Here is a 16,812-nt window from a genome sequence, read left to right on the forward strand (position 1 = left end):
AATATATATCTTTGAACCTTGGATTTAAGTTTTAGTAAGCTGTTCCGACAAAAGATAGGCTAGGATTCACCCAAAATACTGGTATCAAACAAAAATCAACGATTTATTTCCACAGAATTTTGCTTAAAATTTTCAAAGCACTGCTATCAAAAATATCGTCTCGAAATATCGCATAATGTGGAACACAAATGCGCAGTAGGTGGCAGCGCCGCCATAGCTGAGTTGCCCGGCCTCAATCGATACCTATCGACAAGCGTAAGCAGCCCTGTCTGTGCATGTGCTGCCATTCGATTCGATGACCAGCACTTGGTACACACGTTTTTTGGCTTTGTACAAACCATTCGAGTGCAATTCCAACTAAGAAGCGTTTTTTTTTTTCTTTTTTTTCGTGTGCACGGCTCATGCAATTCGGACATTTAACTGCCGCGAGTGCGCGTGATTAAGCAGGCAGCTCCGATTGCCAGAGTTTCGCGAAGGGATGGCAACACTGCCGCACGCCGGCCATGTTATTGTGATTTGTAAAAGGTGGAACGTAGACACGTGTTTAATTCGTGCAGCTCCGTAGCGTTGAGAAAACGACAATAAATCGCCAGTAAATAATCAAAAACAATACCCAACACGCGTGTGCAGTAGATAGCATTGAAATCACCCAAAGATAGTAAACAAAATAAGTTACCCAAGCGGTTCCCAAAGGTAAGAAATCGCAGCACGCGGAACATAACCTAGTACAAAAAGTGCGTGTGTGTGTTTGCCAAAACAGAGAGATGTGATGGAAAATGGTGTCATGTTCTGTTCTGTGCGGATTTGTTCCACTGTCCGTGTGTTCAGTTCTATTCGCACATCTTCCCCTGTTCCTCTGCCAACTTTTCAATACCTTTTTTTGTCAGCTTTTTGTTCAGTGTATGGCTTTGCCGATGTGGTTGTTGTCGTTGTTCCGGCAAAGTGACAGTGGGTGGCTATGGAAAAAATTGGAGTTCAAATCAGCGATTACACAATGCCAACACTCACACACACCCGCACGCACACACACAGGCACACAAACTCATGCTCAGCATAAGTGCGTCTGTGTGTTACAGCTTTCACCGTTAATTTTCGGTTTTTTAGCCTGAAAGAGAGCAAAGGCGACAAGGAGCTGCCACTCCCACAAAATCTATTGCGTCTATGTATATATGTATATAAAGAGGTATTTCCCCCGATTATACAATCCCCGCCCATTTTTGGCCACCATATGATCGGAAACCACGTTGCCAAGATTATAACAATGTGGACTTTTTTTTTCGGCTAGCTGGCAATGTTGTTGCACCTGACTTGTTGTTGTTTTGGTGCTGTGCTCTCTTATGGCCTGCCTCTCTGTGTCGCTCTTGCCTGTTCGGAGTTTAAAAGTGGGAATTTCAAATTTTTAGGCTGTTGCTTCACCTCACAGTTCGTCGGCTTCCTCTTCTTTCGGCCGCACGGGTATTCGAGTTTGGAGCAACAACAATGTGCAAGTTCAAAGTCAAAAAATAACAAATAACCGAAAGGCATACACAAAACATGCCTAAACATGTTTGTTTGCATACCGAGCCACGCACACACACACACGCACATCAATATTCATGTGTAAACAAGCTTACAGCGAAGGAAATAAAAAAATAAAGCTGAAAGACCATCGCGAAGTTGTTGTGCCCTTGTCTTACATTTTGTCGTTTAAATTCCAGAGTTGTTATCAAATATCTACTATTAAAACTACACAGTTCACCCTCATATAATGCTTTATTATGGATTTATTCAAAGAGTTGCAAGCTTAGTCGACAAGTTAACCTACTGCCTGCAAAGGGTATAAAATGTAATCTGAAAAAATTCCCGTAACCCGGTTTCGAAGATTAGGAAATGCCACAGCTGTCTGGCCAGTTGCCCTTCCATAGGCATTTTATAGCACCCCACTGGCCTCTTATACCCCCCTACCCCCTGCATACACCCACCAACCGGTGATCTGTCGCTATACATAAATAAATACATGCATATATGTATACATATTTGTACGTACATACATATGTAGTTTGGTTGCTTGCCGATAGAGCTTATCATCTGTCCACTGTGCAACCGAGGACCTTTGGGCCCTAACAAAGTGACGATATTGACGGAGGGAAAACTCTGTACAGTGGGGGAAATCAGTTCTTACTCCCTATAATTAATTAAGAAGTATGAATATAAGTATAATTGTATGTTTAGGGTGTATAATCAACACGTAAAGATCACTAAATATGAATTTGAACCACTGTTCAGTATGACGAGCACTTTTTAAGCCCACTGTGCGGCAATTTTGACGAAATTTGAATGCCTTGTAAAACGCATTTTAATAGATTTTAAATAACGGTTTTCGGATTTCTTTGTTCTAATGAGCTCGCCACTCTCTCTTCATCTCCCCGCCTTTCTGTCTCTTTCCCGCTTGGAGGGATGTGTGAGTGTGTGGGTGGAAAGGGGCGCTAAAAAAAACTTTTGCCACCACGCATCCTCTCTTTTTTGCGGGGGGTAGTGGGGGCCGCATATGCGGAAGAGCGAATGGAGTGAAGAGCGGAGAATCGGTGGTGCCGAAATAAAAAAAAAATAAAATAATAAAAATAAAAAGCCAGAGGAATTGGCAATTAGAAGGCGGGCAAAGTAGTTTCCCTTCATATATCGAGCAGTCGATATCTCGAATCTCTCGAACGATTTCGCCGGCATTTCGAAACCGAAATAAAAATAAACAAAAGCACACAAGAAACTCCAAAAAATAAGCCGAAGCGAATTGGTGCCATAAAACGAATAAAAAAAAGAAAAATACATCGAAACCGGAAGAAGCAACGAATCAGTTTTATCCTAGTAGTGATATACAAAGACACATTTATTTAGTGAAGAGGTGAAGAATTTCTGGCAAAGCTGTTGTTTTCGTAACTTTTAGTTTTGTTTTGTAATGATTTCGTAACATTTGCCATTGCCATACGTAAACGTAACGGTTTCTTCTTGCGTCTCTCTCAGTTCTTCCGTTTTTGCCGCTGCTCTTTTGCGTTCTTGCGCACGCGCTCTTTGCATGCGATCTATCGCTCCATCTCTCTCGCTCTCTCCCGTTGCGTTTTTCCCTTCCGCGTGGCATTCAAAAATCGCTTTGCACCTTTTTCGTTCGTTTCTCTCTCCCTCTCTCTCTCTCGGCATTTGTGTTGTTGTCTATATTTACGTATTTATTTGTTGCTATTAATACGCAAAAGTTCAGAAAGGAAAAAACCAAAATCAAACACACTGGCAAACACACACACGCACACTTATGCAAACGAGCACATGCACGCGGGTCTCGTGATTTGCAAAACCAATTCAAAACCTTTTTATAGGTTTTTCAAATATAACAACATATTTGTCGTTGTTATTTTAAAACAATGGTCATGTGGATGGATTTGGCAACTTGAATTTCGCATTATTCTTAAAAATTGATTTATTATAATTAATTCTTTCTCTTATTTAAACGCAAATTTGAAGCACTTCATTCAAATCTTAAAAGTATTCGACACAAAGTTGCATATTGTGTACCATTTCTTATCTTGTGTCATGACAAGCTTTTTAAGTAATTATATACGACGCTACTTGATTTGTAAATTGTTGCCCTGATAAGAGCTCACACATATTTTCCGATTGTAAATTTAATAACAAACCATAACTCGTTTAAATATTGCACATATAAAAACTACTTTATTTTTGTCAAAATATTAGCGTAATCAAAGTAACGCACGGATAGTAATTCATCTTGTTTATGTGACAGTTCACTGCAGTATATTTTTCAGATCGCACAAACTAACGTAACTTCTCCCTTTCAGATCCTTCAATATTCAGCGAAAATGGTATCCGGTCGTCCTCTACTCTACCTCTCACTGCCCGGTGTAGCATTTATACTCGGCGTCTTTTGGTTTCGGCGTAGAAATAAAAATCGTTTAGACAAGCCCGACGACGATGACTCATCGGCCATCAACGACTCGTCGATTGAGCCCACTGTGCAGGCGCGCAAGGCCAACGGTGTCCTGCAGAATGGCAAACTGCCGCAGCAGCAGGCCAGCAAGTCGATGAACATCAATGGAACTTTAGTCAACGGAAGCGGGAGCGGAAACGGAAGTAGCAGTGACGAGAAGGATAGTCCCACAACCATGTTGTATGGTAAATCAGCACCAATCAAAATCCAGAGCAATGGACGCACTTCAAATGGCAAGCATCAGCAGCAGATCGATTCCGAAATGCTCAAGTCAAAGATACAGGACGCCGAACACAAGAAACTCTGCTCGATAGACGAGGATTTCGAAAATCTATCGTCGCCACGCGATTTACCAGATTCGGTAAACACACGCGTATCCTTCCACAATCGTAAGGCTAGCCAAAAGACGGTGGAACCGGTGGTGATCAAGGCCACACGCACACCCAAGATATCGCCAGAGAACTCCTTCCTGGATACCAACTACACCACCAAGGAGTGCGAGCAGAACAACAACTGTGAGCCCAAGGAGAAGGCTTCCAAGGAGGAGTCCTCCAAGAAGGAGGCTGATCAGGAGGAGCTCGATCAGGAGCAGGAGCAGACGGTGCTCAAGGAGGAAGTGGTGGATAGCAATGGCAACCAGAAGCGCAATGTGGATGCGGCCAGTCCATCGCTGAGCATTTGCAGCGTGCAATCGGGCGATTCTGGCAAAGGATCCAGCTTGCCGCGTTCGGAGGCGACACGCGTGAAGACCAGCTACGAGTTCCTCTTCCCCATTAGCCTGATTGGTCACCTGTACGGCCGCAAGCGGGCGTTTATTAACCAAATCAAGGCCAAAACCCTAGCCAGCGTGGCTTTAAGCAAGAATCCCTACTCGGGTAAGGTGCGCATCTGCACCATTGAGGGAACGGAGAGCGAGATTGATGCCGCCCTGGCCATGATCCGTCAACGTTTGCCGGCCAAGCGGTATCCGAACTTCACCATGCAACGCATCCACTTTGCGCTTCCCCAGACCATAGTTCCTCTTTCGAACGAAACCCTCTACAATCTACAAGTGAGTGGTGATGGTGTGACGATGACAATGGTAACGATGCCGCCGACACGACATGGCTATAGCTGATTAGCTGTCTAATTAGCTGACTTGATTTGATGATTTTATGGTAGTATTCCTTTCGTTGAATACGCAGAGACTATTTCTAACTCTCTAAGTGGTTAACACTGCTGTTCGTGTCGTGTCGGCGCAATCGAAAGGCTTCGATTTCGAGTCCCCATCCATCCATTCATCCATATATCTCTAATGCCTTGGCTAACTCCTCCTCCGCAGCTGAAACTGATCGAGGGCATCAACAACGATGTGGTGGTGAGTGCGGTGCTTTCTGGATCGCATGTTTTCATCCAGCATCCGCTGCATCCCTCGCATCCATCGTTGCCTATGCTGCAGAAGCAGCTGTACGATAGCTACTCCACCATGGAGGCGCCCTTGCTGCCCAGTTTAGAGGTCAGTGCCGTGTGCGTGATACCCATTAATGGGGTGTGGTATCGCGTCCAGATTGTGGACACAGATCCCGAGGACGAGGAGCGTTGTCTGGTCAAGTTCCTCGACTTTGGTGGCTACATGAATGTCGGCTTCAGCACACTGCGACAGATCCGCACCGATTTCATGAATGTGCCCTTCCAGGCCACCGAATGCATCCTGTCCAACATTGAGCCCATCGGTAAGTGTGTCTGTGCGCTTTATACCCTTATACTGTGTACTCATTCCGCGATTCTCCATTTTCCACGCAGGTGGCACCTGGTCCATCGAGGCGGCCGAAATCCTTAACCAACTTACCAAAGGCATTGTCTTGCAAGCACAAGTCGCCGGCTACAATAGTCACAACATACCAGAAATCTATTTATTCGCATCCCTAGGTCCCAATGTGAGTATTAGCTCCCGATTAGAAAGAGACAGAGTGATTATAAGGAGCAAGATAGCTGATGACAGTGCGTGACATAATGGCAAAACAGTTTCGATCTGTTGCTTGCTTACAATAGTTTCAACACTTTCTCACTCAAAATATTCTTATAGTTTCGGATACCAAGTCTGTTAACAAGCTAACCAAAACAAATGGCTAATGTTTTGTTATACATGTTTTCTTTAACTAAAAATAAGTTACCATTTTAAAAACAAGGTTGCTCTCGTCTGTTTTTAAAAGGGGCACACCTTTTCTGGAACAGAACATTTCTAACTCTTGTTTCTAATTGCAGAATGTAATCTTTATCAATAAGGAACTGGTCGCCAGAAACCTCGCAAAGTGGGTGGAGATGCGTGACTAACAGCCTTAGTGAACAACTCAACTAGCAACCAAGAACTATATGAAAACCTAAAAGCAAACTTAAACAACAATCACTCAAACCCAAATCAAGCAACTTGGCAGTGCAACAAAGGAATGCTTGAGTCTTGCGCAACAGGCTCCAAGAAGCGGACTCGGATCAAGGATTTCGTATGCAGCTTTTGCAGTTAGCATGTAGCATATAGCAAATAGCGTATAGAAATTGACCGATTCCAAAAGAACTGGCAAATGCAGAGGCCCCCAAAACAAAGAAAATGAAACGTTCGTTTCGTTGTAGATTGCGACTGAGCCTAGAGAAAGCCCCTTAATCATTACATAACAAACAACATCCATACGCAAGCTACACACACGCATATATGAGTAAGAGCACCTAACACCTCACTAACCCACACATATTACACAACAAGGCAAACGTTTGTTTGTTGACTGCCCAGGATTGGATACCAAAATGGGGGGACGATCAGCTAGGTTATGATTTGTGACCACATGGCACCACATGGGCGGGCGGGCATCCTACGGATCGGCTAGAGCTGTCGGACTTGAGAGCGAACCGCTTAAGATATTACCATACTCAGTTTATAAGTAGGCATTACTAACTAGTGTAAATAGTTTTTATAACGTTAACGAAATGCAAAAACAAAAACAAAAATACACTAATTAAACCTAACTAAAATATCAAGCGTTCATCAGATATAAAGAAAAACAACAAAAACAAACCACAAAAATGAGAACTAAATATATCTCTGGGTAAGAATGAAAGGAAAAAACCTGACATCATTTTAGTTTTATGCTGCTATTTGCTGAGATCTGTAAATATTATATTAGGCTTTTTTAAACATCTGATAATATCTGATCGACCACTTCATATATTTACCATGCATTATATATTTTTTTGTTAATTTGTATTCATATACTGAAACTACTCAACCGCGAAAAGTACAAGATTACTTCGAACAGCTGAAAGTTGGAGATCAAATGGAGATGAAGCAGTTAGGAGAAAAAAGGAAGGAAGTTAGAGGAGCAGCAACCACTCGCCTCACCTCACCACACCCGCACTAAAGCCACAGAATGCCTAACAAAGAAAGAAACCATTTAAAAGCAGACAAGTGACGTTACAAATTCTAATTAACTATATATGCGTGTGTGCCATTGTTAGTCAACAAACAAACATAAAACATAACAAACAAACAATCAAAGAAAAAAAAACAGAAAAACCTTGAATGCATCAAGAAATGGATACTTTCCCCCCAAACCCATTGTAAATAAAATCCATTTTGACAGACAAAGTAATGCAAAAACAAAAAAAGGAAATAAGAAACAATGATTGTTGCTACCAAAACTAGCCTATTGAAAAGAAGGAGTGAAAACCTCTAAATGCCTTTCTTTCAAACTTCTTTTGTATGTGCAAGAGGAACTTTCTTACATCGACAAGAAGCAAGCTAACTGCTGCAAACTTATCGCTTAAAGCTACCAATTCTGGGTGTCTAGCCTAGCAGCAATTTTAGCTAGAGTTGTTCTAAGTGTAGCACAGCCACAACAACATCAACCAACAACACATCGATAACACAATAACACACTAACCAACCAACCAACCAACAAACCAACCAATCAAGAAACCAACCATGTTAATCATATTTATTTTTGTTGAAAGGAATTAGAGTTTTATTTTAAATGTATTTTACATTGACAAACAATCGGCAGCAACGGAAATACTATAAATTTATAAATCGTTTTATAAAGATTTCAGGTTAAATCATTATTCAGCTTAATAGTCGTCGTCATCGTTCTCATGTCGTCATCGTCATAATTAAATTACTTAGATAATATAAAGTACAAGTGATGATCCACACAATATCTATCTATTTGGTCAACATGAAAGACTTGGAGTGTTTTTCTTCTTCTACGGTAGTTTACAAATATTATAGTTAACGCTATCATTATACCATTATTATTATTATTATTACTACAATTATTTTTTTTGCTGTTTGTTTTTAGATCTTTCTTGTGTAATTATTCTATCATTTACATGATAATTAAAAGTAGTTCATTCTTATTGTTATCCTAAACTAAAACATTGACTTGATTAACTTTTGGAGCGGCCGCGGAGGTTTCCGGCGAGGGGGTCTCGAGCCCCCGCATCGCCCCCTCCCGTTGCCTTCCACACTGTAGTGCAAATTCGTTTAATGGATCCTCGTTTTAATGTCGCCTTTTTGGAAATTCGGTTGAAGAGAACTACGTTTTAGCCTATGAAACACTAAAATACTTATTATTGGTTACTTTTAAATGAAGCATTAAACTAGATGAGAGTGGAATTTCAATTTGTATGCGCCAGAGTTGTCAACGTTCTCGGTGTTTTTTTTATCGAATTCATTGTAGATTTGTCACTTGTACAATTGTTGATAAACTGATTAACTGATAACTGATTTACTGACATAGAGATAATGCAAACACAACAGACATGATGTAGAGCACATATTGAAACTAATCTTAGTCGATAGCGAGAAGAGAAGAGAAGAGTGTCCTCCCTCAAAGATCATCGTATGTGTGTGGTACTTCTATTTTTTTTCTTATCTAGTAATGCTGAGAGACGAAGAGTTACGAATAAGATTTAATTTATAGACGCATTCAAGTGAGAATAATTTACAAATCTAGTTATTAACTAAATATAATGCAAGTACATTAAAATAAAACATTATTGAAAAAGAATAAACCGGGCCTATCATTTCTAATCATTTCCTTTCAGCCTTCGCAGCCATCGCAGTGGGGGAATTATCCCAGGAAGTGGCATATCGGGCGAGATATCGCCATTTTTATGGACCTGCCAGCTAAACGTGCCATCTAATTTTATAATTTATGTACTTACCCGTGTCAAGGGCTCTTATCCAAAAAGCGATGGATTGACGCGATGGCGCGCGATAAGGAAGTCGAAGTCATCATCCTGTAGCCGCAGCCCGATATGGTTTGCGATCCCCCCAATAATGTCGATTTCCAATTCCCATGATTCCCATGATTCAATGCAATCGATCAAAGGAACGGAACCCTTGATTGCCGCACTACTCTGTCTTGGATAAAAACCGATTGCGATATCAAAGTTGGAGCTGCAGGCGAACTAAACTCTGCGTCAGAGATTTGCCCAAATTGTGAAACTGGTCAGGAGCGGTATTTGGTCTTCGGTCGTCGGATTGTAAAAAACTTGAATTGGCCAATGACTGGAATTCTTCCGAATCTATATGTGCTGCCCTAATTACCCCGGCGATTATCGATTCCTAATTGGTTTTGTCTGCGGTTCTGTTTTCGTTTTCGTTTCCTTTTCATTCGATTGGTCATTTCGGGGTGATTTCTTCGCCGGCCTAATCTTTGTGGAAAATGTCCAGTCACGGCCGGCTCGGATAAGTTCATAAAGTGCTTTTACTGTGTCTGGGTCTGCGGGTCCGTCTATCTGGAGGTATTTACTACTGCTGACCATTTTCGGTTTATACCCGCCTGCCGGTTTTTATCGAAGTCCAAGGGTGTCCCCTATAGCGCCGTACAGTGGACCCCACCTACGCTGGCCCAGTCTACTATATTTGGGTTGATAAATCCAGGTATCCCCAAAGCTAGTATATATCTACCTATCGGCGTATATGCTGTCTTATCAACGATCTTCGTGTGTTAATCAGCAAACAGCTCGCTCTCGGGGTTTCCTTACACGCAGAGAAATGAGCAAAAAGAGAAAAGATCACTTCATAAATTTATCACCACCAGCTTTTCAAGTAACATGGAATTCCCAGCTTATCTCATAGGTAATTTGAATGGAACGCTAGCAGATAATTCCGAAAGGGAAAACATTTACCTAATGACTTATTTACTCGCATTATGAGACCACTTTGAGCAACAAACATGGACGCTTTTGGCTCATTTGATGTTATTTTTCGAGTGTGGACTAGATTTTTGGGTACACACCGTGCGGATGGGAAGTCTTCAGCTTCTCGGTGGATACTTCCTTATCCGAAACGCCAAGAACCGCCAAGAACCACGATCGCCCAACGAAGTGCAGCCGAAGTTTTCCAGCTAATCGAGTCAGGTACAGGTACTGGCGCAGATTTTCTCTATAAAGCACGGGGCTATATGTGTGTGAATAATTTCACGCTTATTACCTGCTTACCTGAGCGCTGGCAAAACGCTGCTTGACTTTGGCGGTTCTTAAAGCGGCCGGCACTCGCAATATTCTCAGTTCCAGCCGCGGCATTCACGGCACCACAAGCGCGCCTCCAGCACCGCCAGAAGCCAAAGCTGAAGTCGAAGTCGAAGTCCAAAAGCCCAAATCCGAAACTATTACTGAAAACTAAAACCCTGAAACTGCAGCTGAGGCTACCAACCGTAACCGTAACCAAGGGCTGGCCAATGCAATGTGCTAATTACTATTTAAAAACAAATAACTGCAATTAAACAAGCAAAACGCGAGTAACTGTTGCCATTAACCGGGAAAACTAACAAGTGGATACAGAAATGGAATTGAAAGGAGTTCAGCCCACGAATGGCAGCGCCAATGGAAATGGAACCACCAATGCTGCATCAACGGAAGTAAGTGTCGAACCCAAAAAATAGAAAAATCAGGAAACTAATAATATTCCTAATGGAATTGCTTTCGAGTGGCACTTGAGAAACTCAAGTGGCCAGCGGCGATTCAGATTAGAAACAGCGTTCATACGTTAAGAAAGTTAAGTGCATTAAGTATACGCCGCTTGGTACGAGAAAGTTGTACGAAATACCCGTATTAGCGAACCTGTTTATAAAAGTTCATAAAACTTCAATGGACTTTCAACCGCAATTATGCTTTGATTGGCCCTTCTTGCTAGCCGTCCTTGCAATTCGCTCAGTGTGGGCTTTACAAGCGCCAAATGACTTTATGATCATTGTGATCATTAAGGCTGTTAGACTTTAATTGCAGCCTAATCGACCGACAAATGAATATGCGATTTACGGTCTACGCTCTACGCTCTACGCTCTACGGTCCACCCCAATGTGGGGTGAAAGACTTTGTCAGCCGGTTACCCCATGCATATCTTATATGTATCATAAATGTAGAGCTGTAGAGCTATATTGAGCTTAGGGGTGAACCGAAATCGTTAGTTTATCTGGCCAACTAGCGCACTGTTTGCGATCAGCGAAAGCTATACTATATATTCGCTATATGGCCGAAGAGCTGGAAACCAGTTTTCACTGCAGCAGCCATAAACATATGACGAACCCATATAATATAGACGAGTGCTCTGTGGAGTGACAAGTTCACTTCGCCGCCATCTATTACATATAGTATATTACAGCATTTCCCAGAAAGGGCATTGTAAAAAGATACGAAGATACAGCAATATAAAATTGTTTCTATAAATATATCTTAACTATATGTATCCATAATGGGTATAGGTAATCCCCCTTGGAACTCAACTTGTTTGCATGCGAAATGCAGATGCTGCATAGATCGTTAAAGTGGAAATTGCAGGGTTTTCCCTGGCGGAAAGCCCCCCACAAACTGACATTGAAAATCCAGACAATCCAAATCAAAGCCCCATTAAAGTGCGGTCAGCATTGGTTTTATTGATGGCTAATGCAATTATGGCGATTCCCAAGATGGAATTTTTTTCCAGCGCGCAGACAGAAAAAACCCCACAATTATGCACTATACAAAACAAATTACACTACACTTAGGTTCAACAGCCTGCTGGTGAATATCTAACCAGTATATATTTTCAAATGGAAAGGTAGTTCCCTTTGCAGATAAAATTGGATAAGCAAACAGTTGGGTTTCGGCCATTTCATAGATACTTGTACCGCTGTGGCGGAGACATATCTATGATGATGCAGTTTCTTTGCCATTTACCAACGTAATTGCCCTGGCTTACCGCCCTGTACCGCCCTGCCCCGCCCACTCGCCCAGTCTGCCAGCTGAGTTATTGTTTTATTTAAACAGCTTTTTTCCCGAATGAACAAATATGTAAGCGGCAAAACAGTTCCCGCGTTTCCAGCTCTCTGATAAAAAAAACACAAAAAAATACAAAAACAATGGCCCAGCTACTCAACTGTGGCTGCCGTGCAAATAGATGGAAATAGATTTCGCCAAATGGCAATCATATTATTACAAATAATAATAGTAATGTTCAAACTCAATAATGTCGTGGTGTAGGCCACGAATTAATTTGTATACACCAACTGTTCTGCAACTTTTAAATTGAAATGAAAAGCAAAACAAAAAAACCAAAATAAAAAACTTCTTAACACGTTATGGTGGTTTTTATCGTTAAAAATAAGTGATTTTGTTTTATATCCCCACGTTACAATTACCAACGACAGATGTTTTCACGACCAAAAGTAATTTGTGCAAAAATGTTCCTATTTAGATATTGGAATTGTGACTCAGTCATTGACTAGAATTAATTATATAATTGACACACGAATTCATTTTAATAATTTTGTAGTTTGATTTTAAGATAAGACATGCATTCGCTGAATGTGAATTGTGGTGAATGAATTTTGCCGGGGAACTTTTCAAAGTGATGCACCAGACAAGTTTTGCTTTTATCGCAATCGAGTGGGCGTTGTATTAATAGAATTTAGCTGAGGTAATTGCCGGAAAAAGCCCCTATGACTATTTTAAATCCATTTTAAAATGCATTGATGGAGATGCAATTTGCTAGGCAAATGATTTAGCTAAATCACTTAGGGACTGAATCCTCGATCGGGAAATGAATACATAAAATAGTACTTAGCTGCTCATAATAGCGAATCAGCGAATCGATAAGCCGGGCGCCTTTCTTGAGTGCGTACTTCAAATGTGATTCTAATCTAATCATAATCATAATTGGGCGCACTATGATAAATGTTCCAAATTGGTCACATATATGCACATATGTATATGGCGCAGTCTGGTGGCGCATTAGTTTCACATGTCTGCCTTCGCATGGGTTATCTGCAAGTGGATCTGGAAATGCCGCACGCATGACCGGATCGTGTTTGCCCAAGACGAAGTCGCAGACTCGTGCACTTGATGGATGCACAAATATTTGGTCATGTGTCTGCTATTAAGTCTTGTATTCCCCGAATTTGCGATACCACTCATCAACATTTGGAAATCCCGCTTCTCTTGCAGAAAACAGATACCGAGAAGCAGACGGCGGAGCGCACCAATTGGGGCAATGGCTTGGAGTTCCTCATGTCCTGCATTTCGGTGTCCGTGGGATTGGGCAACGTGTGGAGGTTCCCGTTCACCGCCTATGAGAATGGTGGTGGCGCCTTCCTCATACCCTACATCATAGTGCTCTTCCTGATCGGTAGGCATCGCATGCTGATCTGATCTGTTATCATTTGATTTCAAAATCGATTGCGGCATTATTCTAGGCAAACCCATGTACTACCTGGAGATGATCATGGGCCAGTTCACGAGCCAGGGAACGGTGAAGATCTGGTCGGTGGTGCCGGGATTCGTGGGCGTGGGCTATGGCCAGGCCTTCGGCACCATCTGCATCATCTCGTACTACTCCTCGCTGCTGGCCCTCACCCTCTACTACCTCTTCGTGTCCTTCCAATCGGAGTTGCCCTGGTCCTATTGCCGCGATGAGTGGACCAACTGCGTGGACTCGAGGCCGCAGGAGTATGTGGACAATCTGCTAACCGGCGTGTCCTTGGCCAACGAATCGGCCAGGAATCTGAGCGGCATTGGCATTGTGGCCAACGATGAGACAGAGAAACTGCAAAGCAGCTCCGAACTCTATTTCCTGTAAGTACAACAATTATCATAGCATTTAGCACACACTAGAGCTTATTATTGTATGACACGGAATTGACAACAAATTGAATTATTTGCCCTTTCTGAGATTGATTTGTGTTCACTAAGCTGGCTAAGCTAGCTGTTTTCATTAACACCTTTTTCGAGTCACAGCAGTAAGAAATTCATTATTTATTTGGTTTTGTTTTTTGTTTATAAGCGGTTATGTGCCAAATGCAAATTAACTAGAATTTAGCCAATAAATTTGTCAACTTCAACTTACAAAATCACTTGCAGCAATGTTGTGATCAAGGAGAAGCTGGACATCTCGGACGGCGTGGGTGATCCCGATTGGAAGCTGACACTGGCCCTATTTGTCGCCTGGGTGGTCATCTTCCTGGTGATCATGCGCGGCGTGAAGAGTTCCGGCAAGGCGGCCTACTTCCTGGCCCTGTTCCCCTACGTGGTGCTCTTCGTCCTGCTGATTCGGGCCGTTACCTTGGAGGGAGCCAGCGATGGCATCCTCTTCTTCCTGGAGCCACAGTGGGGTGAACTCTTGAATCCCACCGTTTGGAAGGAGGCCGTGGTGCAGTGCTTCTTCTCACTGGCCGTGGGTTCCGGACCGATCATCATGTTCGCCTCCTACAATCGATTCGACCATGGAATCTACAGGGATGCCATGATCGTGACAACGCTGGATACGTTGACCAGCCTCCTGGGTGGTATTACGATATTTGCGATATTGGGCAATCTGGCGCACAATTTGCAGATCGAGAACATCCGCGATGTGGTGCGCAGTGGCACGGGATTGGCGTTCATCTCGTATCCGGATGCCATATCAAAGTTCCAGGCGGTGCCGCAGCTGTTCTCCGTTCTGTTCTTCTTCATGCTGTTCGTCCTGGGCATTGGATCCATTGTGGCCCTGCAGAGCACCATTGTCACCATCATTTGCGATCAGTTCAAGGGTCTGAAGTACTGGAAGGTGGCGCTGTCCACCTCGGCGTGTGGATTCCTCATGGGATTGGTCTACGTTACGCCGGTGCGTTGGCTTCTGAAGTCCCAAAAGGAAATTTTTATTGATTTTCAACTATCACAACTTATTTGGCACTTTTCAGGGCGGTCAGTGGATCCTCACTTTGGTGGACTTTTATGGCGGTACCTATGTGGTTTTCATCCTGGCTATTTTCGAACTGGCTGGCATCGTGTGGGTTTATGGTGAGTGTTGACATTATAGTGAACTAAGCGCATGACCCATGAACTAAACTATGACCTGCAGGTCTGCAAAACTTCTGCGATGATATCGAGTTCATGTGCAATCGCCGCGTTTCACTGTACTGGCGTATGTGCTGGTCCTTCTTCACGCCCGTCATGATGATCATTATTTTCATCTACTCGATGGCCACCATCGAACCGATCAAATATAGCGAACTGTACTTCCCCGAAGCCGCCAACAGTGAGTAGCACTTGCCAATACTCGTATACTTGATTTTCATACTGATTTTCACTCCAGTTGCTGGCTGGCTGCTGTTCGCCATCGGAGCTGCCCAGTTTCCACTGTGGGGTCTTTGGTACGCCTCTACCCATCCACAAGGCACTTACTGGAAGGTAATCCCTGCATCCCCTTCATCTGTTTCATTGATCTATAAACTGTACTCTATATACTCTCTACCAACAGTCCCTGAAGGCCTCGCTGAAGCCCAGCGATCGATGGGGTCCTGCCAATCCGGAAACCAGGCGCGAATGGGTGATCTTCAAGAATCAGAAGGCCGCCCAAAGGGCCGCCCAGAAGAGTACGTCCAAACTGGGTTTCTTCTGGCGGAAATTGAGCAATTTCTGCGGCAGCAACCAGTAAACGCAGGGTAGCAGAGGTGGGGATATCGTGGGGATATCAGAGATTACGATTAACCATAACCACTTGTTATTTATATACGCCATTGTCAGCCTCTATGAAGCCATCACAAATGCGAAGCAATCCTTCGACCGAATATATCGCATCTATCAGTAAATAAATACACTTTTTTTTTATTTTTGTTATTCCACGTACAAACTTCATTTATAAATGTGATAATATTGAGCAGAAAAAAACAAATAAATTATTGTTATCAAAGAATGTGCACTCGTGTTTTCATTCAATGTCGCTATTGGGTTTATTTCACTTTTGACTTGCCTTGAAATTGTTCTCAGTGTAATTCGATGATGTTTATGCGTTGATTACGTAGCCGCCCCATTCGCCAATTAAATGTAGGCACATGGTAATTACATTTTATTTTTATTTCATTTTTATTCAGTTTTTGTTTGTTTTTCTTTCATACAAAGCCCTTTATTATTGTTAAAATTTCAATTATTCTCTTTGGTTTCTTTATTAATTAATAATTTACAGTTTTATGAGTTTTCGTTTTCTTTCCTATTTCCCCTCGACTTCCATTGACCTCTAACTTTAAATGGTTCTTCTTGTTACTTTTCCGCCTTCTTGGGGATTGTACATTATAACAGTACAGCAATTGATTTATGTAATATGGTAAATTTGCTATAAATAGTGGGAATTCTTATGAGGTAAATGCTTAATGAGCAAAAAAAAAAAAACAATTACAATCGTCTTCAGATCAGATCAGTTTATACTACATACATAATACATATAATATATATATGTATACAAAATAACAAATCGTAAGTCTAATAAACATTCTTAAAATTCATATCTCAAATACAAATACAATATTTGCTTTTCATATTTTCTATATTTTCAGTGTATTCGTTTTTGGAAATCG

The 16,812-nt window shown here is 42.1% G+C and overlaps 2 protein-coding genes across 2 annotated transcripts; both read left to right on the forward strand.

The window, feature by feature from the left end:
- Nucleotides 1-279: 279 nt before the first annotated feature.
- On the forward strand, nucleotides 280-8,503 carry LOC122623986 (A-kinase anchor protein 1, mitochondrial). The gene is made up of 5 exons (XM_043803398.1): nucleotides 280-693; nucleotides 3,825-5,024; nucleotides 5,295-5,685; nucleotides 5,756-5,889; nucleotides 6,218-8,503. Exons 2-5 carry the CDS (start codon nucleotides 3,846-3,848, stop codon nucleotides 6,284-6,286), a joined length of 1,773 nt encoding a protein of 590 aa, XP_043659333.1. The 5' UTR covers nucleotides 280-693; nucleotides 3,825-3,845; the 3' UTR covers nucleotides 6,287-8,503.
- Nucleotides 8,504-10,521: 2,018 nt separating this feature from the next.
- On the forward strand, nucleotides 10,522-16,118 carry LOC122623297 (sodium-dependent nutrient amino acid transporter 1). The gene is made up of 8 exons (XM_043802370.1): nucleotides 10,522-10,866; nucleotides 13,430-13,610; nucleotides 13,678-14,056; nucleotides 14,342-15,083; nucleotides 15,160-15,259; nucleotides 15,321-15,497; nucleotides 15,555-15,649; nucleotides 15,720-16,118. The coding sequence occupies exons 1-8, from the start codon at nucleotides 10,792-10,794 to the stop codon at nucleotides 15,894-15,896; spliced, it is 1,926 nt and encodes a 641-aa protein (XP_043658305.1). The 5' UTR covers nucleotides 10,522-10,791; the 3' UTR covers nucleotides 15,897-16,118.
- The last annotated feature ends 694 nt before the right edge of the window (nucleotides 16,119-16,812 follow it).

Source organism: Drosophila teissieri, chromosome X (assembly GCF_016746235.2).
Source record: "Drosophila teissieri strain GT53w chromosome X, Prin_Dtei_1.1, whole genome shotgun sequence".
In the NCBI taxonomy this organism is placed as follows: domain Eukaryota; kingdom Metazoa; phylum Arthropoda; class Insecta; order Diptera; family Drosophilidae; genus Drosophila; species Drosophila teissieri.